We start from the raw sequence: 25,998 nt of genomic DNA, 5'->3' as shown, positions 1-25,998 counted from the left end.
TGGGTGGCTTAAATGACATATTTATTTCTCACAATTCTGAAGGCTGGGAAGTCCAAGATCAAGGTGCTAGCAGATTCTGTTTCTGGTGAGAACTCTCTTTCTCTCTTGTAGGCAGCTGCCCTCTTGCTGTGTCCTTCCATCCTTCCATGGAGGACAGAGAGAGACAGAGAGAGAGAGAGGGAGACACAGACAGAGAGACAGAGAGAGAGGGCATGTAAACTCTTTGGTGTCTCTTCTTAAAAGGATACCAATCCTATTGGATCAGGGCCCCACCCCTATGACCTCATTTAACCTTAATTACCTTCTTATAAGTCCTGTCTCCAAATACAATCCCATTGAAGATTAAGGCTTCAACACAGATATTTGGGGAGGTGATGGGCAGGGGCACAATTCACTCCATAGCAGAAACTGTGAGTGGCAAACTATCTTTTCTTTTTTTTAACATCTTTATTGGAGTATAATTGCTTTACAATGGTGTGTTAGTTTCTGCTTTATGACAAAGTGAATCAGCTATACATATATTCCCGTATCTCCTCCCTCTTGCGTCTCCCTCCCACCCTCCCTATCCCACCCCTCTAGGTGGGCACAAAGCACTGAGCTGATCTCCCTGTGCTATGGGCTGCTTCCCACTAGCTATCTGTTTTACATTTGGTAGTATATATAAGTCCATGCCACTCTCTCACTTCATCCCAGCTTACCCCTCCCCCTCCCCGTATCCTCAAATCCATTTTCTACTTCTGCATCCTTATTCCTGTCCTGCCCCTAGGTTCTTAAGAACCTTTTTTTCTTTAGATTCCATATATATGTATTAGCATATGGTTTTTGTTTTCCTCTTTCTGACTTACTTCACTCTGTATGACAAACTGTAGGTTCATCCACCTCACTATAAATAACTCAATTAAGTTTCTTTTTTATGGCTGAGTAATATTCCATTGTATATATGTACCACATCTTCTTTATCCATTCATCTGTTGATAGACATTTAGGTTGCTTCCATGTCCTGGCTCTTGTAAATAGAGCTGCAGTGAACATTGTGGTACATGACTTTTTGAATTATGGTTTGCTCAGGGTATATGCCCAGTAGTGGGATTGCTGGGTCATATGGTAGTTCTACTTTTAGTTTCTTAAGGAACCTCCATACTGTTCTCCATAGTGGCTGTATTAATTTACATTCCCACCAACACTGCAAGAGGGTTCCCTTTTCTCCACACCCTCTCCAGCATTTATTGTTTGTAGATATTTGATGATGGCCATTCTGACCGGTGTGAGGTGATACCTCACTGTAGTTTTGATTTGCATTTCTCTAATGATTACTGATGTCGAGCATTGTTTCATGTGTTTGTTGGTGATCTGTATGTCTCGTTTGGAAGAATGTCTGTTTAGGTCTTCTGCCCATTTTTGGATTGGGTTGTTTGTTTTTTGGATGTTGAGTTGCATGAGCTGCTTGTAAATTTTGGAGGTTAATCCTTTGTCAGTTGCTTCATTTGCAAATATTTTCTGCCATTCTGAGGGTTGTCTGTTTGTCTTGTTTAAGGTTTCCTTTGCTGTGCAAAAGCTTTTAAGTTACATTAGGTCCCATTTGTTTATTTTTGTTTTTATTTCCATTTCTCTAGGAGGTGGGTCAAAAAGGATCTTGCTGTGATTTATGTCCTAGAGTGTTCTGCCTAGGTTTTCCTCTAAGAGTTTGATAGTGTCTGGCCTTACATTTAGGTCTTTAATCCATTTGGAGTTTATTTTTGTGTATGGTGTTAGGGGGTGTTCTGATTTCATTCTTTTCCATGTAGCTGTCCAGTTTTCCCAGCACCACTTATTGAAGAGGCTGTCTTTTCTCCATTGTTATAGTCTTGCCTCCTTTATCAAAAATAAGGTGACCATATCTGTGTGGGTTTATCTCTGGGCTTTCTATCCTGTTCCGTTAATCTATATTTCTGTTTTTGTGCCGGTACCATACTGTCTTGATTACTGTAGCTTTGTAGTATAGTCTGAAGTCAGGGAGCCTGATTCCTCCAGCTCTGTTTTTCTTTCTCAGGATTGCTTTGCTATTCGGGGTCTTTTGTGTTTCCATAAAAATTGTGAAATTATTTGTTCTAGTTCTGTGAAAAATGCCACTGGTAGTTTGTTAGGGATTGCATTGAATCTGTACACTGCTTTGGGTAGTATAGTCATTTTCACAGTGTTGATTCTTCCAATCCAGGAACATGGTATATCTCTCCATCTGTTTGTATCATCTTTGATTTCTTTCATCAGTGTCTTATGGTTTTCTGCATACAGGTCTTCTGTCTCCAGAGGTAGGTTTATTCCTAGTTATTTTATTCTTTTTGTTGCCATGGTAAATGGGAGTGTTTCCTTCATTTCTGTTTCAGACTTTTCGTCATTAGTATATAGGAATGCCAGAGATTTCTGTACATTAATTTTGTATCCTGCTACTTTACCAAATTCATTAATTAGCTCTAGTAGTTTTCTGGTAGCATCTTTAGGATTCTCTATGTATAGTATCATGTCATCTGCAAACAGTGACAGCTTTACTTCTTCTTTTCCGATTTGGATTCCTTTTATTTCTTTTTCTTGTCTGATTGCTGTGGAGAAAACTCCCAAAACTATGTTGAATAAGAGTGGTGAGAGTGGGCAACCTTGTCTTGTTCCTGATCTTAGTGGAAATGCTTTCAGTTTTTCACCATGCGAACGTTATTGGCTGTGGGTTTGTCATATATGGCCTTTATTATGTTGAGGTAAATTCCCTCTATGCCTACTTTCTGGAGGGTTTTTATCATAAATGGGTGTTGAATTTTGTCAAAAGCTTTTCCTGCATTTATTGAGATGATCATATGGTTTTTCTCCTTCAGTTTGTTAATGTGGTGTATCACATTGATTGATTTGCATATATTGAAGAATCCTTGCATTCTTGGGATAAGCCCCACTTGATCATGGTGTATGATCCTTTTAATGTGCTGTTGGATTCTGTTTGCTAGTATTTTGTTGAGGATTTTTGCATCTGTTTTCATCAGTGATACTGCCTGTGGTTTTCTTTCTTTGGGACATCTTTGTCTGGTTTTGGTATCAGGCTGATGGTGGCCTCATAGAATGAGTTTGGGAGTGTTCCTCCTTCTGCTATGTTTTGGAAACGTTTGAGAAGGAGAGTTGTTAGCTCTTCTCTAAATGTTTGATAGAATTCACCTGTGAAGCCATCTGGTCCTGGGTTTTTTTTTTGTTGAATTTTTTTTTTTTTTTTTTTTTTGTGGTACGCAGGCCTCTCACTGTTGTGGCCTCTCCCGTTGTGGAGCACAGGCTCCGGATGCGCAGGCTCAGTGGCCATGGCTCATGGGCCTAGCCACTCCGTGGCATGTGGGATCCTCCTGGACCGGGGCACGAACCCGCGTCCCCTGCATCGGCAGGCGGACTCTCAACCACTGCGCCACCAGGGAAGCCCTGTTGAATGATTTTTAATCATAGTCTCAATTTCAGTGCTTGTGATTGGTCTGTTTACATTTTCTATTTCTTCCTGGTTCAGACTCAGAGGGTTGTACTTTTCTAAGAATTTGTCCAGTTCTTCCAGGTTGTCCATTTTATTGGCATAGAGTTGCTTGTAGTAATCTCTCATGATCCTTTGTATTTTTGCAGTGTCAGTTGTTACTTTCCTTTTTCATTTCTAATTCTACTGATTTATTTCTTCTCTTTTTTCTTGATGAGTCTGGCTAATGGTTTATCAATTTTGTTTATCTTCTCAAAGAACCAGCTTTTAGTTTTATTGATCTTTGCTATTGTTTACTTCATTTCTTTTTCATTTATTTCTGATCTGATCTTTATGATTTCTTTCCTTCTGCTAACTTTGGGGTTGTTTTGTTCTTCTTTCTCTGGTTGCTGTAGGTGTAAGGTTAGGTTGTTTATTTGAGAGGTTTCTTGTTGCTTAAGGTAGGATTGTATTGCTCTAAACTTCCCTCTCAGAGCTGCTTTTGCTCCATCTCATAGGTTTTGGGTTGTCGTGTTTTCATTGTCATTTTTCTCTAGCTATTTTTTGATTTCCTCTTTGATTTCTTCAATGATGTCTTGGTTATTAAGTAGTGTATTGTTTAGCCTCCATGTGTTTCTAATTTTTACAGATTTTTCCCTGTAATTGGTATCTAGTCTCAAGGCATTGTGGTCAGAAATGATACTTGATACGATTTCAGTTTTGTTACATTTCCAAGGCTTGATTTGTGACCCAAGATGTGATCTGTCCTGGAGAATGTTCCATGAGCACTTGAGAAGATAGTGTATTCTGTTGTCTTTGGATGGAATGTCCTATAAATATCAATTAAGTCTGTCGTGTTTAATGTGTCATTTAAAGCTTGTGTTTCCTTATTTATTTTCATTTTGGATGATCTGTCCATTGGTGAAAGTGGGGTGTTAAAGTCCCCTACTATGATTGTGTTACTGTCGATTTCCCCTTTTATGGCTGTTAGCATTTGCCTTATGTATTGAGGTGCTCCTATGTTGGGTGCATAAATATTTACAATTGCTGTATCTTCTTCTTGAATTGATCCCTTGATCATTATGTAGTCTCCTTCTTTGTCTCTTGTAATAGTCTACATTTTAAAGTCTATTTTATCTGATATGACTACTGCTACTCCAGCTTTCTTTTGATTTCCATTTGCATGGAATATCTTTTTCCATCCCCTCACTTTCCATCTGTATGTGTCCCTAGGTCTGAAGTGGGTCTCTTGTAGACAGCATATATATGGGTCTTGTTTTTGTATCCATTCAGCCAGTCTGTGTGTTTTGGTTGGAGCATTTACATTTAAGGTAATTATCGATATGTTCCTATTACCATTTTCTTAACTGTTTTAGGTTTGTTATTCTAGGTCTTTTCCTTCTCTTGTGTTTCCTGCTTAGAGAAGTTTCTTCAGCATTTGTTGTAAAGCTGGTTTTGTGGTGCTGAATTCTCTTAGTTTTTGCTTATCTGTAAAGGTTTTAACTTCTCCGTCGAATCTGAGTGAGATTCTTGCTGGGTAGTGTAATCTTGGTTGTAGGTTCTTCCCTTTCATCACTTAAAATATGTCCTGCCACTCCCTTCTGGCTTGCAGAGTTTCTGCTTAAAGATTAGCTCTTAACCTTATGGGGATTCCCTTGTATGTTATTTATTGTTTTTCCCTTGCTGCTTTTAATATTTTTTCTCTGTATTTAATTTTTGATAGTTTGATTAATATGTCTTGGCATGTTTCTCCTTGGATTTATCCTGTATGGGACTCTGCACTTCCTGGACTTGATTGACTATTTCCTTTCCCATATTAGGGAAGTTTTCAAGTATAATCTCTTCAAGTATTTTATCAGTCCCTTTCTTCTTCTTTTCTGGTACCCCTATAATTCAAATGTTGGTGTGTTTAATGTTGTCCCAGAGGTCTCTGAGACTGTCCTCAATTCTCTTCATTATTTTTCTTTATTCTGCTCTGCAGTAGTTATTTCCACTATTTTATCTTCCAGGTCACTTATCCGTTCTTCTGCCTCAGTTATTCTGCTATTGATCCCATCTAGAGTATTTTTAATTTCATTTACTGTGTTGTTCATCATTGTTTGTTAGCTCTTCATTCTTCTAGGTCCTTGTTAAACATTTCTTCTAATTTCTCCTTTCTATTTCCAAGATTTTGGATCATCTTTACTGTTATTACTGTGTGTTCTTTTTCAGGTAGACTTCCTGTTTCCTCTTCATTTGTTTGGTCTGGTGGGTTTTTACCTTACTCCTTCATCTGGTGTGTGTTTCTCTGTCTTCTCATTTTACTTAACTTACTGTGTTTGTGGTCTCCTTTTCACAGGCTGCAGGTCTGTAGTTCCCGTTGTTTTTAGTGTCTGCCCCCAGTGGCTAAGGTTGGTTCAGTGGGTTGTGTAGGCTTCTTGGTGGAGGGGACTAGTGCCTGTGTTCTCGTGGATGAGGCTGGATCTTGTCTTACTAGTGGGCAGGACCGCATCCAGTGGTGTGTTTTCGGGTGTCTGTGACATTATTACGATTTTAGGCAGCCTCTCTGCTAATCAGTGGGGTTGTGTTCCTGTCTTGCTAGTTGTTTGGCATAGGGTGTCCAGCACTGTAGCTTGCTGGTCATTGAGTGGAGCTGGGTCTTAGCGTTGAGATGGAGATCTCTGGGAGAGCTTTCACCATTTGATATTCCATGGAGCTGGGAGGTCTCTGGTGGACCAATGTCCTGAACTCAGCTCTCCTACCTCAGAGGCACAGGCCTGACACCTGGCTGGAGCACCAAGACCCTGTCAACCACATGGCTCAGAAGAGAAGGGAGAAAAATAGAAAGAAAAACATAAATAAAATAAAGTTATTAAAATAAAATATTTTAAAAATTATTTTAAAATATTAAAATGTAATTTAAAAAAAGAAAGAAAGAGAGCAACCAAACCAAGAAACAAATCCACCAATGATGAATGGGAAAAACTATACTAAAAAAAAAAATGGACAGACAAAACCCTAGGACAAATTGTAAAAGGAAAGCTATACAGACAAAATCACACAAGGAAGCATACACATACACACTCGGAAAAAGAGAAAAAGAAAAAAAAACATATATATATTTTTTTAAAAAAAAAAAGGAAGAGCAACCAAATCAATAAACAAATCTACCAGTGATAATAAACTCTAAATACTAAACTAAGATAAACATAAAACCAGGAACAAATTCGATGCAGGAAGCAAACCCCAAGTCTACCATTGCCCCCAAAGTCCACCTCCTCAATTTGGGATGATTCAGGTATTCCACAGATGCAGGTACATCAGGTTGATTGTGGAGCTTTAATCCGCTGCTCCTGAGGCTGCTGGAAGAGATTTCCCTTTCTCTTCTTTGTTCCCACAGCTCCTGGGGTTCAGCTTTGGATTTGGCCCGGCCTCTGCATGTAGGTCACCTGAGGGCATCTGTTGTTGGCTCAGACAGGACGGGGTTAAAGAAGCAGCTGATTCGGGGGCTCTGGCTCACTCAGGCTGGGGGGAGGGAGGGGTACGGATGTGGGGTGAGCCTGCGGCGGCAGAGGCCAGCGTGACGTTGCACCAGCCTGAAGCGTGCCATGTGTTCTCAGGGAAGTTGTCCCTGGATCATGGGACCCTGGCAGTGGCGGGCTGCACAGGCTCCTGGGAGGGGAGCTGTGGAGAGTGACCTGTGCGCGCACACAGGCTTCTTGGTGGCGGTAGCAGCAGCCTTAGCGTCTCTGCGGTCCACGCTGATAGCCGCGGCTCGCCCCTGTCTCTGGAGCTCATTTAGGCAGTGCTCTGAATCCCCTCTCCTCACGCACCCTGTAACAATGTTCTCTTGCCTCTTCGGCAGCTCCAGACTTTTTCCTGGACTCCCTCCCGGCTAGCCGTGGTGCACTAACCCGCTTCAGGCTGTGTTCCCGCAGCCAACCCCAGTCCTCTCCCTGGGATCCAACCTCTGAAGCCCGAGCCTCAGCTCCCAGCCCCCACCCGCCCCGGCGGGTGAGCAGACAAGCCTCTGGGGCTGGTGAGTGCCGGTCGGCCCTGATCCTCTGTGCGGCAGTCTCTCTGCTTAGCCCTCCGCACCCTTGTTGCTGCGCTCTCCTCCGCGGCTCCGAAGCTTTCCCCCTCCGCCACCTGCAGTCTCCGCCTGCGAAGGGGCTTCCTAGTGTGTGGGAACCTTTCCTCCTTCACAGCTCCCTCCCAGAGGTGCAGGTCCCATCCCTATTCTTTTGTCTCTGTTTTTCCTTTTTTCTTTTGCCCTACCCAGGTGCGTGGGGAGTTTCTTGCCTTTTGGGAAGTCTGAGGTCTTCTGCCAGCATTCAGTAGGTGTTCTGTAGGAGTTGTTCCACGTGTAAATGTATTTCTGGTGTATCTGTGGGGAGGAAGGTGATCTCCACGTCTTACTCCTCCACCATCTTGAAGATCTCCTTGTAAACTATCTTTTCAATGGTAGCTGTCTCCTGATCTGTTGGCCTCACTATACCTGAATAATAATAATACCTACATTTCAAAACAACCCTATCTGTGCATGTGAGAGAGTTTGTGTCTCTTGTAGAGAGAGACCAGCTACTTATGTGGTAACAAGGAGAATGACTGAGTTCTTTCCTAAGTCAGCCTGTCTAAAATGGGTAAAATGCCCACTCTTGAGCACTTGTTCTCAAATTTAGCTGCTCATGATATTGGCCTGGGAGACGTGGGCTTCACCTTGCAGGCTGATTTTGCACAGTAGAGGGGAGTCTGGGAATATGCAGTTAGGCTTTCACTTTGCAAAGCCTTTCACTACCTAGGAATCTTGATTAAAATGCAGATATCTTGACCACAGTCCCAGAGATTCTGATTTTCAGGGTCTAGGGAGGAACAGGGATATGCATTTTTAACAGGATCCCTGGTGATTCTGAAGACCAGTGCTCTGGCTTCTCATAAAGCGCTTTGAAATCTTTTAACAGCAGGTGCTTGGCTTCAATTCTGGACTCTTGAAACCCCCAAATACAGAAGGGGCTCACTGCCCCCACTTTTGCTAGTGGAGAGAGAAAAACCCAGCTGGCAGGGCCACCTTTCTTGCTGATCCTCTGCTCAGCTCATGTGGGACACTCTCTGGGAAGGTGAGAGGCCAGGGAGTAATTTAACACGGGAGAAGCTGCAGTTCAGCCCCTGACTTTCAGGTCATGCTCCGTGGAGAGCGGATTCTGCAGAAGGATTCTACACCCGGGCCCTTCTGTCCCTCCTCTAGTCCTGGGAAGTGAGGCCAACCCACGACCAGCTGTGCCCCTGCCTGCTCTGCTACCTGCCAGCCCACCTCCTCCGGGGGGTCCTGGATGGTCTCAGTGCATCTTTTGCTGTTGAGCCCCAGCTGAAGAGCAGTTATTATCAAACTGTAAAGGGCGTGTCCTGAGCATTTCAGCTTGCAGGGAGGCTGGACTCTGTGTCCCCCGGTGCCTGAGGCTGTGTCTGGACAGAGCCACCAGCTCTCAGACACAGCGCTACACTCTTCGGACTCTCCAAAGAGCCTGACTTAATCGTGATTTGCTTTCTGCACAGGCGAGGCTGTATTAGCCAGAGGAAATGTCTGCCCTGTTCTTCAGAGTAGAAAATTCTGGGCAAAGGCCTTTGGCACTCAGAGTGTGAGGCCTGTCAGGACAAACCTCGATCATCCCCCCGTCTGTCCTGCAGGGAGGTCGTGGTGAGACAGGTGGGGACCTGGGACCCTTTACCGCAGTGCCTGCAGCTGGACAAACGTCTCCTCCGGCAACAGAATACAGAGGAACTCTAAGGGACTAAAAATAACTGCATGCATGGGTAGTCGGGGCAAATTATGAACAATAAAATACAAAAAGGCCAAAACCCAGCTGCCATTTCTGAGGGCCTGGGAGCAAAAGCAGGGTCCTGAGCATGATCCCTGGGCACGGCGCCACCAAGGGGGTGGGTAGACCACCTAAGCCCCCCCTCCAGCCCCACCCACTGATCCGCCTCCACCTTCACTGCTTAGCAAGGGAACCTGCTACTTGTTTTCATGCCCTTGTGCTGCAGCAAGAGTACCAATAAAGCCTTGCCGGAATTTCTCTGGCCTCTTTTATCAATTTCCATTGATTAAAGAGTCTGAGAACCCAGGTTGGTAACAATGGGATGAAGGAAACTGGGCATTTCTGTTTCGGAGGAAGCCCCTGCTTTCATTGTCCCAGTGTCACCTGAAACCCTTTAGAAATAGACGAGACTGAGGCCTTCTATGGCCCAGGCAAGGCCCCCAGACCTCTCCCGCCATCTGCCCATCCTTCTGTCCGTCCCAGCTCACGTTTCAGGATTCTTTTTGCGTCATGAGTGGCGATAGGCAGGGATGGTGCTCTTGAGAGGCCGCAGGAGCAGTACTCAGAGATCTCCTCTGCCATCTGAAGGAAATTTCCTGCTATTACTGACTTTTTGGATTCCAGACAACTGGCTTTGAGGGTACAGTTTAGCCCATCATCGCCTGGAACACTATACCAGTGCTTAAAAAATCTTTTTAATTGAAATACAGTTGATTTCCAATGGTGTGTTAGTTTCAGGTATACGGCAAAGTGATTCAGTTTTATACACATATATGTGTATATATATATACATGTGTATATATATATATTCTTTTTTAGATTCTTTTCCATTATAGGTTATTACAAGATATTGAGTATAGTTCCCTGTGCTATACAGTAGGTCCTTGTTGGTTATCTATTTTATATACAGTAGTGTACATATTTTAATCCCAAACTCCTAATTTATGCCTCCCTCCCTTCCCCCTTTGGTCACTATAAGTTTGTCTTCTATGCTATGAGTCTATTTCTGTTTTGTGAATAAGTTCATTTGTATCTTTTTTTTTAGATTCCACGTATAAGTGATATCGTATGATATTTGTCTTTGGCTTACTTCACTTCGTATGATAACCTCTAGGTCCATCCATGTTGCTGCAAATGGCATTACTTCATTCTTTTTTATGGCTGAGGAATATTCCACTGTGTATATGTGCCACATCTTCTCTATGCATTCCTCTGTCAGTGGACATTTAGGTTGCTTCCATGTCTTGACTGTTGTGAATAGTGCTGCTATGAACATTGGTACATGAGTGCTTTTTTAGCTTCAAGCGGCTTATGAATCCCCTGGGGATCTTGTTAAAGTGCATATTCTGAGTCGGCAGCTCAGGTGGGGCCCGGGGAATGTGCATCCCTAGCCAGCTCCCGGGTGCTGCGGCTGCTCCTAGGACCACACTCTGAGAGGCTGCCTTGAAAACGTGCCCACACTGAGCTCTTTTCATTAGTGCTGATGCTCAGGTCCTGGGGAGGTGTGTATTTGCCAAGTGAAAGTTGACTGAAGCCCATCAGCAGTGGGCAGATGAGCCAACGCTGCCTCTTGTCACCAGCTTTCAACAGTGAACCCGCAGGGCTCTGGGCACTGTTGGGCCCCTCATTAGCCTCTGGGCCTGTCCAAACTGTGTTTACATGATTGAACCCTGGGAACAAAAAGATAAGTCTAAGCACAGGGTATCATTTTTCCAGGGTCAATAAATACCATTTGGTTGAGCTAAGTATCCACTCATGAACAGAAGAGTCATCAGTTAAAATCCCAATGGCTCCGCAATTCTCTGGTGTCTTCCACCTTCCTGTCTTTTATTTGTGGGACTTGACAAGGCACAGGGAAAAGCAGTGAACACTTGGAAGATGCCTAGCACCACGGAAGAGCAAGTTCCCAGTCTTGGGAGGATGAATAGTTAATGCGCAGATACCACTTACTAGCCTGATGTGGCATATCTCTTCCCGTTTCAGATTCCATGCATTTGCAGAGAGAACAGAGTGCGTGGAACTTCCTGCCTTCCCCATTAAGGATGGCGACAGTGTAATTACTTGGAATTCAAGGAAACTGAAAGGAAAACTCCCTCCAGGTACCTGAGATGGAAAAGAAACAGTGTACTTTATGTCTTAATAACTTCAGATGATCCCTAGCCTTAGCTCTAGGGCAGGACTCACCGTACCTTTTGTATTATTCCTGTGGTGCAAGGGCAGAGTTCATGGATGTCAGTGGGGAATTTGGCAGCCTGGCAACCAGGCATAAGTGTATTACCTAGGGAAGTGGCCTCAGTGAGATGTGTTTCTTAACTTGGGAAACTTCTGGAGACCTGGCCCCAGGCGTGTCAGCGCACTCTTAGTTCTTGGCAAGGCAGAGCTGCTCTGTTGCCCAGGTTGGCTGGAAGATGTAGCGAGGATGCCCTCACTTCTTGTGGGTTTTCTGTTGCTTCCTCATCAGTGATGGCGGTGTTTCTAGATGCACATGAGGGATGGACCTGCCTCTTGTGAGGGCCAAGGCCACACAGGAACCTCTATGGAGGCTGAATGAACTTCCCCTTTCATTCAAAGCATGTGATCAGAGAGTTTAACAGGCGTAGAGAACGAGGTCAGGAAATAAGTGAGAAATAGTACTGTGATTCGGGAAACCAGCACTAGAAGGTTCCTCAGAAAGCAGGAGATGGGAGTTTCTTCGGGGAGCTGATGAAATTGCCAAGTGCCAAATACACTGAGTAAACGCCGCCGAGAAGAGCAGGGACGGCAGCTCCTGTGGGACTGTGACATGATGCAGCGCAGGGGTAGTTAGAAGTCTGAGAAAGCCCATCCCCACCTCCACCTTCCTGCTCGTTTTTACTAATCAACAGAAGGACTTCTAGCTTCAAACAAGGCAGGAATTACTCTTTGGGGGTTGTTTGGGGCTGGGGGAGAAGCTGCAGGGTACAAGTGCTTGCAAGTTTCCTCTGTTTACATAACAGTGTTGCAAAGGCTCCTGGGAGAAGGAACCTGGGACTGGGTAGGAAGCATTTGCAATCCCGGGCTAGGGGGTCAGGTGGAGACCCAGGCAGGGGGTTGAATCACAGAGTGCGTCCGAGACACACACTTTGTGGATTCAGATTCTTAGTGCCCCAAAGCAGAGCTGGGGAGAGGTTCCCGTCGAGCTCGTCAGGGCCGCTGCCTTAGGTAACTTACAGCTTTGCTCTGATGGTGAGGTGGATATTTCCAGGGAATTTGAGAAAATGTCAGTTGATAAGCAAGATTGATGCTAATCTAAGAAAAAAAGTAATTTGGGATGTATGCCATGCCTTTGAAAGTAATTTACAAGATTAAGCCTAGTGGGCAATGAATCAATGAAGTTAAAGAATGTGAGATGTCACCAGCTCCCCAAGGTGTGCCAATGACCATAAATGGGGTTTCATTTGGGCCTATGTGTTCCTTGGCAACTTAGTTATAGAGGGAAGCATGTCTGGCTGCATAGCTTACATTTTCAACAACCACCGTCTTTCCAACCCCTGTGAAGCATACGAATCAAATTACAGATAAAAACATTTTTCTTAGAATGAAATGCTCAGAGCGTGGCCTGCCATTCTAATGCCATTTCAGTGATCACATGTTCTGAATTTGGGAAGAGTGTCCCAGATCCTAAATATGTGATCTTGTCTCCTCAATCCATCAGAATGTCCCAGGAATGCCAGCATTTCAGAGCCTACCTCTCCCACTCAAAAACTGGCCAGAAATTCTTGAGACAATTTTTGTTTGGAAAATGTGTGGTTTTCAACCTCACTCGGGCTCAGAGGCAGTTCTCCAGTCTTTCCCTGATCAGTTTCCCCTCCCTGCTTCTCCATCATTTGTCTCAAGCATTTATCAGTATGAGTTTCCTCAGACCCTCTCTAGTTTGGGAAGGGAGGGTGTCTCCTCGGGAGATAATTTTGCCTTTGGTTGTGTAGAAAGGACAGACTATCAAGTGAGGGGCTAGAGAAGCATTGCTCAGAAAAGTGAACTGGCAACTGAAAGAAATGTCCTGCTGTTTCTGACTTTGAGGTTTCTAGATAGTTGGCTTTTTAGCCTGTGAGTTACCATCACCCCATGTACCACATCAATGCAAAACACCTCTGTAGTCAAAATAATAGTTTTAAAAATTGTTGTGAAATGTACATAACATGAAATTTACCATTGTAACCATTTCTAAGTGTTAAGTGTATTCCCTAAATTCAGTAGTGAGGTGTCAAGTACATTCACCTTGTTGTGCAACCCAGTCTCCAGAACTCTCTCCATTTTGGAAAATTGAAACTGTGTACCCATTAAACAACTTCCCATTTGTCCCTCCCCACAGCCCTCAGCACTTAACATCCTACTTTCTGTCTCTGAATCTGACCGCTCTAGATGCCCCATATAAGTGGAGTCATACAATACGTGTCATTTTGTGACTGGCTTACTTTATTTAGCATAATGTTCTCAAGGTTCATCCATGTCATAGCATGAGTCAGAATTTCCTTCCTTTTAAGGGCTGAATAATATTCGTGTGTGTGTGTGTGTAGGGTGCAATATCTCATACTATCTCATGACATGATCCCAGCCATCCACATCTCCTGAAGCAAATCTCTCTGTTTCTAGAAAGGAATGGCTTCTCACCTGCATGAGGGTGGGGCTAGAGCAGTGGCTTGCACCGGGATCCCAGGACGGTGGCAGCACTTGGCCGGGTGGGTCATAATCTCAGGCTCCCAGGAGTTGAGTTCATGAACCTGGGCACTGAGTAGACTTCTCCCCTTTCCCTTCCAGGGATGACCTTCTGCCTTAGAAATTCTGCTTTCTTCCGGCGCAGGCTCCATTCCGTGTAGGAATGCTCCATCAGCCTCGGATGGACTCCCCTCACTGGGGGGAGCAGGATCTGTGATTTAGATGTAAGAAGGGTGGGGGATCTAATATGGCAGGTGACGCTGACCTGAAGCTGTAGCTCTACACTCTTCCTCCTCATGGCCATCCTTCCCCTTGGCTTTCCGCCCAGAGTTGGGTGGGTCCCTGCTCATGCTTATATTCACGGGGCATACAGCAGGGGGGTGGCTGCTTTGTTGTGTAGCCAGCACCTTCCATGTAGGTGTCCTTGCCTCTTTCTCTGTTTAAGTACTCTCTTTGACTATTTACTGGGGAGGGGAAAGGGTGCCAACAGAGCCTAGATTGCTATGGGACCAGAGTGATGATGCTACCTCTGAGCTCCTCTGAGCCACCCAGTCCCCTGAAGTTTGGCTTTCCTTCCCCGTTAATGAGTGTGGGTTCTCTTCACAGTCTCTGTGTACTGTGAAATATTCATCTCACTTATAAGCAAAATAAAACAGAGGCATGTTGACTTTCGCCGAACTCCAGGCATTTTTCCTTGGAAAAGATTTCTCTCCAGGACTGAGCAACACTTTCTCCATTCTTGCCCTGGGTCTGGGCTCTCCCTCCCCCACAGTCTCCTAGCAGTCCTGATGGGCAGGTAGCGGGGGTCTCCTTGTCTTGACACCTGGCTTGTAGAGATCTGTGGACAGTGCTCCTGCCTATCTTCCTAAAGTCTTTAAACATGGTGTTACTGAATGCAAGTTCATGTGCCTGATCCATAGTGAGGCCAAACAGTACTGAAATGTCGGAGTTTGGAGTAGAGAAAGGTTTACTGCAGGGACACACAAGGAGATGGGTGGCTTGTGCCGAAAAAACCCCAAACTCCTTGAAGGGTTTCAGCGAAGCACTTTTAAAGGCCAGGTGAGGGAGGGGTGTGGTTAGTTGTTGCAGACTTCTTGTTTTGGATTCCTTTGCTCTTGCAGCTGTCCACATAGGTCAGGTTCCTGTAAACCTCCAACAAGGCAAATGTTATTCATCTCTGTGTGAATGGACTCTTAAAGGTCAGAGCCCTGAGAGTAGGCTATCCTGTATACTTCAGGCCATAGGCAACATTCTCTTACAAAAGGTGCAGAGCCAGCATGATTAAGCACAAGCAACAAAGCACAACGGGTTAAAGTAAAAGGAACAGATCTAACATGGAGTCAGATTTGTTCTTCCTGTTACAGTGTTAGCCAGGGCTTGGCCGCAGTGATGGTCTTCATCTGTTCTGGCTAGTAGAGCTATGGCTACTGCTGCTGCTGAAATAGTCCTTCTTTCCTCAGAGTCTGAAATAGTGGCCTGAAAATCATCTTCTCCACCCCTCTATTTCTGGGTCTTCTCAGGGAGTCAGGGAAACTCATCATTTAAGCAAACTCCAACAAGTGGCCTTTTTGCTGATTGCTTTGTGTCTGATCAGGACTTAAACGTATTCCGTGATATTCTTTGAAACTCGGTTTCATCCCAGGCCACTGGTGTTCCCCAAGTCAGCAGTGACTTCTGAGAGGCCACACCCCTCAGCGCTCCAGTTCCTCCTGGGTCACAGCCATCCACTGGAGATGAACTGGCTCCGGTGTAATGGTTTGTGGGGGGACACTGCCCACTGCCTCTGGCAGGCTCAAGTGAGGCCCCCTAGGTGGCAGATATGAATGTCTGGTCACAAAAACAAGTCCAGCCAGACACTTTCTTTGATTTCTAGAATTCAGTTTAATTTTTGATTCCAGTGCCCTTCTATCCCAGTGGATTGCGGGGAAATTAACCCCAGTCATTCCCAGGGACTCCTCCTGAGCTTTTCCCACAGCTTGGAGATCCTAGGCAGTGCTAAGGCATCGGGAGGGGTCTCTAGTAATTAGACATCTCTTCCTGCAAACCGCCCTATAAATACCCATTGTCCCCGTCTCATAGCCACTCTAGGTTGAGCAGTTCTCTGCTAATCCCGTGCTGGCTTTGGATGTGGGAGTTGTTTGCAGACTCTGCCCCACCCCTGGTTCACCCTGTGCCTTGCTCCCAAGGTGCTGCAAAGACACGGAGCCAGTTCCCACCCTCTCCTGGGATGCTCTCCTCCTCTCCCCCAAGCCAAGGGGAACGTCCTTCTAATCTGGGATGACTCCTCTCTACCTCCTGCTTCTTAAAGCTGCCTGCTCTGTAAACCCCAGTGCCTCTCCTCAGGGGTTAGGCTTAAAAGGAAAAAGCCAGAATGTCTTGCAGCCTGTTTCAGCTTTCTGCTCTGCCTTCTTTGGGGCAAGGAGAGAATGGCTGCTTGAATGTGGAGGGAGTGGGTAGGGAAGAGAAAGTATAGGGAGAACAGATTACCATCAAAAATATGATCCAACGACACGCATAAATACGACCTTTTTATAAGAGTGAAACCCTAACCCCAGGATGGGTTTTCTGTGGAGGTAGATAATATACCTAGTTACTTTGTTTTTTGATTTTATAAAATAACACTTCAGGAATCAATGCTGGAGAATGGAAAATGGAGAGTTCGTGTGTTGTTAAGTTGGTGCCACATGTAGCTTTGGAGCTGCTCTGTTAAATATGGGAGCCACTGACCACATGTGGCTACTGAGCATGGAAATGTGAGTCCGATTTGAGATGTGCTGTAAGTATAAAATACACCCTGGATTTCAAAGACTGAGTGAGGAAAACACGTAAATTATGACATGAGTAGTTTCTAATATAGATTATATGTCACAATGATAATAGGAACATATGGATTATGTCAAATATATTAATAAAATTAAGTTTTTTCTAAGATTTGGCTACTAGAAAATTGGAAATCATACTTGTGGTTCACCTACCATTGAATTAGTATTGGATAGCACTGCTCTAGAGCCATGCTAGCTGCCCCGTCGATTACGTAGCTGTGTAACTTTGGGAAAGTCATTTAACCTTTCTGCTTCCTTTCTTCATCTATAAAATGGGGAAAATTGATTGTTATTATTATATTATATTATATTATGCTATATTATATTAGTTGTGTTAAATGATGAGGAGGCAGAGAGGAATAAGGCTCTGTCCTATGTTCAATGAACGCAAATGCAGTAAAATCAAGAGCCTGGGCTTTGGAGTCAGGCCTGGGTTTGGATTTGTCACTTAGCTGTGTGATCGTGGTTGAGGTACTTAACTAATCTGAGCTTTAGCTTTCTTAGTTATGAATGGGGATGATGATGTTTACCTTATGGGTTGTTAGGAATATATATATATATATGCGTGTGTGTATATATGAGTATATGTGTGTATACACTGTATGAAACACTGTGTGTATACACACACACACACACACACACACACACACAGTGTTTTATGTAGTACCTGGCTCATGGTTAGCCAGTCAATAATTATAACTGCTGTTACTGCCATGACCATCAGCATCCTGTGGGTTACCCTACCGTTATTACTACTAGGTAAGCAACTTAAAGACTAAGTTCTTCTCCCGTTGCGGAGCAACAGGCTCCGGACGCGCAGGCTCAGTGGCCATGGCTCGCGGGTGCAGCCGCTCCGTGGCATGTGGGATCTTCCTGGACCGGGGCACAAACCTGTGTCCCCTGTATCGGCAGGCAGACTCTCAACCACTGTGCCACCAGGGAAGCCCTTAAAGACTAAGTTTTTTTTTATCACCTTCACTTTTCTTCTGTCATCCCAATTCCCATGTTTGTTTTAGTTTTAATATTTCTGCTATTAAGTACATTCTGTTCTCACTTGTAGTCCATCTCCTTTGGTTTCCCCAGCCACTTCTTGGTTGGCTAAAATTTATCTTCTAATAGTTTCCTTAAGGAGGGAATCAGAGGAGCAATATTCCCAGGGTTTCCAAATGTTCTTTTCTACGTTTTTATACTTAAAGGACAGCTTGGCTGGATAGAACGCCCTTGGCTCACTTTTTGTTTGTCTTGTGTGTGTTATGGGTGGTGCTGCAGTGTCTTCTCGTAGTGTGTGCTGCTGAGAAGAAATCCAAGGCCAACTTGATTTTTTTCTTTTGTAAGCGACTTTATCTTTTTGCCTGGTTGCTCAGAGGTTTCTTTTATTCCACCAGCTTTATTGAGATAAAATTGACATATAGTATTGAGAAAATTTAAGGTGTACAATGTAATGCACATATATATTGTGAAATGATTACCACAATAAGCTTAGTTAATGCATCCATCACCTCACATAATTACGTTTTTTTGTGTGTGGTGAGAACATTCAATTAGAAACCTTCAAGTGTATAATACTGTATTGTTAAATATAGTCACCACACTGTACATTAGATCCCCAGGACTTATTCATCTAGTAACTGAAAGTTTGTACCCTTTGGCCAATTTCTCCCCATTTCTCTCAGCCCCAGCCCCTGGCAACCACCATTCTACTCTCTCTTTCTATGAGTTTGGCTTTTTTTGTTTCCACATATAAGTGAGGTCATACAGTATTTGTCTTTCTCTATCTGGCTTATTTCACTTAGCATAATGCCCTCAAGGTCCATCCATGTTGTTGCAAATGACAGGATTTCCTTCTTTCTCATGGATGAGTAATATTACATTGATATACTTCAAATTTTTGGACCCATAAAAAATATATAAAATCACATTTTCTTTATCCATTCATCTGTCAGTGGATGCTTCGGTTACTTCCATGTCTTGAATATTGTAAATAATATTTGGCCATTTGTATGTCTTTTCTGGAAAAATATCTATTCAAATCCTTTGTCCATTTTAATTGGATTGTTTGTATTTTGCTATTAAGTTGTATGAGTTCCTTACATATTTTGCATATTAACTTCCTCTAAGATAGATGGTTTGTAAATATTTACTTCCATTCTGTAAGTTGACTTTTATTTTGCTGATTGTTTCTTTTGCTGTGCAGAAGATTTTTAGTTTGATGTAGCCCCACTTGTTTATTTTTGCTTTTGTTGCTTGCTCTATTGGTGTCATATCCAAAAAAATTGTTGCCAAAACCAGTATCAAGGAGCTTTTCCCCTATGTTTTCCTCTAGTATTTTACAGTTTCAAGTCTTATGTTTAAGTCTTTAATCTGTTTCAAGTTAATTTGGTGAGTGGTGTAATATAGGGGTCCAATTTCATTCTTCCACATGGGCATATTCAGTTTTTCCAACACCATTTATTGAAGAGACTATAATTTTTCTGTTGAGGATTCTTGGCTCCCTTGTCAGGTATTAGTTTTCTGTATATGCATGGGTTTATTTCTGGGTTCTTTATTCAGTTCCATTGGTCTGTGTGTCACTTTTATGCCAGTACCATATTGTTTTGATTACTATTGTGTTGTAATAGAGCTTGAAATCAGGAATCATGATGCCTCCAGCTTTGTTCTTATTTCCCAGGATTGCTTTGGATATTCAGGGTCTTATGTGGTTCCATATGAATTTTAGGATTGTTTTTTCTTTTCTGTGAAAAATGCCTTTGGAATTTTAAAAAATTAATTGATTAATTTATTTAATTTTTGGCTGCGTTGGGTCTTCGTTGCTACTCACGGGCTTTCTCTAGTTGCAGCAAGCGGGGGCTACTCTTGTTGGGAGCACAGGCCCTAGGCGTGCGGGCTTCAGGAGCTGTGGCACACGTACTCAATAGTTGTGGCTCGTGGGCTCTAGAGCACAGGCTCAGTAGTTGTGGCGCACGGGCTTAGTTGCTCCACGGCATGTGGGATCTTCCCGGACCAGGGCTCGAACCCCTGTCCCCTGCATTGGCAGGCAGATTCTTAACCACTGTGCCACCAGGGAAGCCCCCTTTGGAATTTTAATAGGAATTGCCTTGAATCTATAGATGGCTTTTGGTAATATAGACATTTTAACAATATTAATTATTCTAATTCACATACAAGAGATATTTTTCCATTTATTTGTGTCTTCATCAATTTATTTTATCAGTCTTATAATTTGTCAGTGTACAGATCTTTCAACATCTTGGTTAAATTTATTTCTAAGTATTTTATTATTTTTGATGCTATTGTAAGTAGGATTGTTTTCTTTATGTCTTTTTCAGATAATTTGTTGTTAGTATATAGAAACACAACTGATTTTTGCCTGTTAATTTTGTATCCTGCAACTTTACTGAATTTGTTTATTAGTTGTAATAGGTTTTTAGGTGGAGTTTTTAAGATCATATCATCTGCAAACAGAGACTGTTTTACTTCTGCCTGTCTGATTTGGATGTATTTATTTATTTTTCTTGCCTTATTGCTCTTGCTGGGACTTCCAGTGCTGTGCTGAATGGGAGTAGTGAGAGTGGAAACTCTTTTCTTGTTCCTGATCTTAGTGGGAAAGCTTTCAACCTTTCACCACTGAGTATGTTAGCTGTGAGTTTGTCATATATGGTTTTTATTATGTTGAGGTATATTCCTTCTGTACCCAATTTCTTGAGAGTTCACTTCATGTTCATTTATCATGAAAGAATGTTGAATTTTGTGAAATGCTTTTTCTACATCTATTGAGAGAATCATGATTTGGTGTATCACATTTATTAATTTGTGTATGTTGAACAATCTTTGCATCCCAGGGATAAATCCTACTTGATCATGGTGTATGAACCTTTTAATGTGATGTTGAATTTGGTTTGCTAGTATTTTGTTGAGAATTTTTGCATACATATTCATTAGTGATATTAGTCTATAATAAACTTTTCTTGTAGTGTCATTATTTGGCTTTGGTATAAGGGTAGTGCTGGCCTCATAAAATGAGCTTGGAAGTGCTCCCTCTTTTTCAGTTTTTTGGAAGAGCTTGAGGAGGATTGGTATTAATTCTTAATCTGTTCAGATTTTTTTTTTTTTTTTTTTTACAATTTAGATTGGTTTAATCTTGAAATGTAATCCAGTATGACTAAAAACTAAACATTTCACGTCCTGTACCAAATAGTAAAATACTCGAAGGCCTTCAGGATAGTTTGACTGATTAACATCAATAAGAGAACCTATTTTTGATGTAGTAAAAGAAATGTGTTCATCTCCAATTACAATTTCAAGCTCCTGTTGGCCAGCCCTGTCAGAGGTAGGCCACAAAGCATCATCTTCTTTTGTAATTTACTGTCATCAATAATTCTCTTCAGTTCTTCCATTACACTCTTGTGTACATAGGCCTCCCTTCTGATCATGACATCATTTTTATAATTGCTGTTGTTGGCATATCTAAGTTTTCAGTCTGGCCAAAACTAAAGCTCCAGAAACTCGTATCCAAACTTGCCCTTGTGCCCTACGTAGTAGCATAGGTAGAAATCACTGGCCATAGCCATCCTTGTCCCCGAAAAGCCCACCAAAGGCCCAGCCGACGTGCCTCCAGGCACCTGGCCCAGATTTTCTTTTTTTTCATGATTCAGTGTTGGTAGTTTCTATATTTCTAGGAATTTATCCATTCTTTTAGGTTATCCAATTTGTTGGCATGTGATTATTTATAATAGTCTCTTATGGTCCTTTGTATTTCTATTGTGTCATATTTAGATTTCATTTCTAATTTTATTTGAGTCTTTGCTCTTTTTTGGGGAGTGAGTGGGTCCATATGGTTTATTGAATGGATGGATGGAGAGAAAATGATGATGACGAACAGCTGCCAACTCAAGAAAAAAACTCTTGGTTATTGAAGTCATCCAGGCACAGCAGAGGGACCAGGGCCAGCCTTCCCTGGCCCTCCAAGGGCACTGCTGTCAGGACTCAGAGCCAGCTAAAGGGGACGCCAAGCCCCCAGTCCCAGCGCTTTGCCCCTGATCTCTCATGCTGAGTGAACAGTTCTCCTGTGATGCTCTGAGCAGGCAGCAGGGAGCTCTTCACATGGAGACCTCACTGTCCATTCTCTGCCCCACTGGTGTCCACGAACAATAGGAATCTTGGGGAGATATACCAGCAATCCCAGATCCCAGGTCACCCCAAGGTCACTGACTCATGGGACTTCCTCAACAATCTCCAGATCTAAGGCTGACCTGTTATCTGGGAGCCAGACATGCCTCTTGGGGGCACCATGTTGCATCTGTGGAGTCTACTAAGCAAAGGCACTGTCACAGGGTTTCTACCTCCCACCGAACCGATCTGAACTCGTTCCAGTGTGAGATCCAAATATAGATGTATTGACTGGTTTCTGCCAAGAGACTCCTTAACTTCAAAGACAAAGTGAACCCCTGCAATCAGGGCGCTAGCCTGGTCACCATATCACGGAGGGGGGCAGCAAAGGCCTGAGCTCTGAAGGGAATGGCAGGAGAAAAAAGAGAGTGTGTGAAAGATCCAGGGTTTGGAAGGGACAACTGGGCCCTTCAAACATGGAAAAATGTCTTTCAGTAACTCCTCTCCCTGTACTATCGATGACCAGGGCACAGGCAACCCATGATCACTGAGTCTTTGCTCTTTTTTCTTAGTCTAGCTAAAGGTTTGTCAATTTTATCTTTTCAGAATACCATCTTAGTTTTGTTGATCTTTTCTATTGCTTTCCCTGTCTATATTTCGTTTATTTCTGCTCTGATCTTTGTTACTTCTGCCATCTTTGGGCTCATTTAGTTCTTTAGTTCCTTGAGGTGTAAAGTTAGGTCCTTTATCTGTGATCTTTCTTTTTATCTTTTAAATGTAGGTGCTGTTGCTATACATTTCCCTCTTAGAATGGCTTTTGCTGCACTCCATAAGTTTTGATATTTTTTTGTTCTGATTTTCCATTTCTATTTGTTTCAAGATTTTTTGATTTCTCTTTTGATGTCTTTTTTGACTCATTTGTTCAGGAGTGTGTTGTTTAATTTCCACACATTTGTGGATTTTCCATTTTCCTCTTTTGATTAATTTCTAGTTTCATACTATTATGGTTAGAAAAGATACTTGGTATGATTTCAGTTTCCTTACATTTGCTAAAGCTTATTTTGTGACTTAATATATGATCTATCCTGGAGAATGTTTCAGATGCAATTGAGAAGAATGTGTATTCTGGTGCTGTTGGTGGTATGTTCTGTATGCGTCTCAGGTCCATTTGGTCTAAGGAATAGTTCAAGTACAGTGTTTCCTTATTTACTTTCTGTCTGGGTGATGTAACCATTGTTGAATGTGGGGTATTGAAGTTCCCTACTATTATTACATTGTTATCTATTTCTCCCTTCAGTTTTATTAATATTTGCTTTAAATATTTAGGTGCTTCAATGTTGGGTGCATATATACCTACAATTGTTATATCCTCTTAATGACTTGGTCTCTTTATCACTTGGTCCCCTTTTATATAGTGACCTTCTTTGTCTCTTGTGACCAGTTTTGACTGAAAGGCTATTTTATCTGTTATAAGTATAGCCACTTCTGCTCTCCTTTGGTTACCATTTGCATGGAACATCTTTTTTCATCCCTTCACTTTCAACCTGTGTGTGTCCTTAAAGCTAAAGTGAGTCTCCTATAGGCAGCATGTTGTTGGATGTTTCTTTTATCCATTCAGCCACTTTGTGTCTTTTGATTGGAGAATTTAGTCCATTTACATTTAATGTAATTATTGATAGATAAGGACTTACTATTACCATTATGTTATTTTATGACTTTTTTAGTTATTTTGTTCCTTTCTTCCTCTCTTGCTGTCTTCCTTTGTGATTTATTTTTTGTAATGGTATGCTTTAATTCCTTTATTTTTTGTGTAACTACTAAAGGTCTTTGTTGTATTTTTTGTATATGTGTGGCCACCACAAGGCTTACATAAAACATCTTGTAAGATATAACAGTCTATTTTAAGCTGATAACAACTTACTTTCAATTGCATACAAAACAGCTACTCTTTTACTCTCTCCTCCCCACATTTTATGCTATTGATCTTTTTATCTTGTGCATCCATTAACAAATTATTGTAGCTTATATACTGTATATAATTATAGCTTATACATATTGTAGCTTATTTATTATTGTAGCTTATTATAGTTGTTTTTAATATTATTGTTTAACTTCTGTGCTAGAGATAAAAGTGATTTACACACCATGATTACAGCATTTGGGTATTCTGAATTGAACTATATAATTACCTTTACCAGTGAGTTTTATACTTTTATGTATTTTTAAGTTGTTACTTAGCATCCTTTCATTTCAACTCCCTTTAGCATTTCTGTAAGGTAGATGTAGTGATGATGAACTTCCTTAGCTTTTGTTTGTCTGTGAAATTCTTTATCTCTCCTTCATTTCTGAAGGATAGTTTTGCTGGGTATAGTTTTCTTGGTTGGCAGTTTTTTGCTTTTAGCACTTTGAATATTTCATATCAGCTCATTCCTTCATGGCCTGCAGACTTTCTGCAGAGAAATCTGCTGATAGCCTTATGGGGGTTCCCTTGTTCATGGTAACTCATTTTTCTCTTGCTGCTTTCAAAATTTTCTCTTCGTCTTTGACTTTTTACATTTTGATGATAGTGTGTCTCAGAGTGATCTTCTTTGGGTTGGTCTTGCTTGGGGTCCTTGGGATCCTTTGAGATTCTTCTACTTAGATGTCCATATCTCTTTCGAGATTTGGGAAATTTTCAGCTATTATTTCTTTAAATAATCTTTCTGCCCCTTTCTGTCTTTTCCTTCTGGGACTCCTATGTTGTGAATATTCATTTGCTTGAAGGTGTCCCATAATACATATAGGTTTTCTTCACTCTTTTTCATTCTTTTTCCTTTTTGTTCTTACAATCGGCTAATTTCAAATGATCTGTCTTCAAGTTTTCTGATTCTGCTTCATGATCAAGTCTACTGTTGAGGCTCTCTATAGAATTTTTCAGTTCTGACATTGTATTCTTCAGGTTCAGGATTTCTGTTTTGGTTCCTTTTTATGGTTTCTATTTCTTTATTCAACTCATTTTGTTCATGCATGCATTGTTTTCCTGATTTTGTTTAGTTATCTGTGTTCTTGCATTTCACTGAGTTTCTTTCTTTTTTTTTTTTTTTTTGTGCAGTATGTGGGCCTCTCACTGTTGTGGCCTCTCCCGTTGCAGAGCACAGGCTCCAGACGCGCAGGCTCAGCAGCCATGGCTCACGGGCCCAGACGCTCTGCGGCATGTGGGATCTTCCTGGACTGGGGCACGAACCCCCGTCCCCTGCGTTGGCAGGTGGACTCTCAACCACTGCACCACCAGGGAAGCCCTCACTGAGTTTCTTTAAGATTATTATTTTGAGTTCTTTTTCAAGTAATCTGTAGGTCTCCATTTCTTTGGGGTCAGTTACTGGAGCTTTATTAAATCCTTTGATGGTGTCATCTTTGCCTGATTCTTAATGATTCATGTAGCCTTGCATTGGTATCTGTACATTTGAAGAAGCATACACTTCTTCCAGTCTTTACAGACTGGTTTCAATAGGTAAAAACCTTCTCCTGTCTGTTCCTTGGGCTGATGGACTACCTCTGAAATCTCAGTTGTGCTGAGTTAGACCCAGTTATATGGCTGTTGCTGGGTCTGTAGTGGGATCTTCAGTAGGCAGGCTTGTTATCAGGGGCTGGGACAGGTATGGATCCTGTCTGGTCTCTGGGTGAATGGGACTGCCTCCAGTACCTTGTTCAGTAGGGTGTTCTGGGATAAGGATCCTCTGGGAGGACTGATGCCTGGTCACTGGATGGGCCCCTAGGTGGGCAGGAGTGGCCCTGGACCATGGCTGAGAGGGGCTGGAATGGGGCCCAAAGGTTGTTTGAGATTCTATAGCCATGTTTGAGGTCTGCAGACCTGGCCCTGGAGGCACATATGTGTATATCTCCCACCAGGTCCCTGGGCAGGTTGTGCTCAGTGGTGTGGACTGAGGCTGGGAAGGCCTAGAACTGAGTATATGTCCTTTTCAGAGTCTCTTGGAGCACAGGCAGTAGTGTGTACTACTGGGTCCCTTGCTGGCAGGTCTGCTGATGGACTGAAGCTGTGTTGAGGTTGGAGCCCAGTACAGGGCCCTTCTGGGGGTTCAGACTGGAGAGTCTCCCACTGGGGCCCTGGCCCCTAAGGACTGCTGGCAGATGGAGGCTGTGAGGGGGTTAGAGG

The 25,998-nt window shown here is 42.7% G+C and overlaps 1 protein-coding gene, 1 non-coding gene and 1 pseudogene across 2 annotated transcripts in view; 1 reads left to right on the top strand and 2 right to left on the bottom strand.

Moving 5' to 3' along the window:
* VWA3B (von Willebrand factor A domain containing 3B) overlaps positions 1-25,998 on the top strand; it is a 205,397-nt gene that overhangs the window by 31,407 nt on the left and 147,992 nt on the right. Inside the window, exon 6 of the mRNA XM_065891066.1 lies at positions 11,227-11,342. Within this exon, the coding sequence (XP_065747138.1) occupies positions 11,227-11,342 (116 nt within the window). The remainder of the gene's footprint in view (positions 1-11,226; positions 11,343-25,998) is intronic.
* LOC136133916 (protein mago nashi homolog 2 pseudogene) lies at positions 20,862-21,307 on the bottom strand (annotated as a pseudogene).
* Positions 22,275-22,397, bottom strand: LOC136134299 (small nucleolar RNA SNORA71). The gene has a single exon (XR_010656573.1). It is a non-coding gene; the product is annotated as a small nucleolar RNA SNORA71 (small nucleolar RNA).

Source organism: Phocoena phocoena, chromosome 14, assembly GCF_963924675.1.
Source record: "Phocoena phocoena chromosome 14, mPhoPho1.1, whole genome shotgun sequence".
NCBI classification, from domain to species: domain Eukaryota; kingdom Metazoa; phylum Chordata; class Mammalia; order Artiodactyla; family Phocoenidae; genus Phocoena; species Phocoena phocoena.
This window is presented reverse-complemented; position numbering and strand designations above follow the sequence as displayed.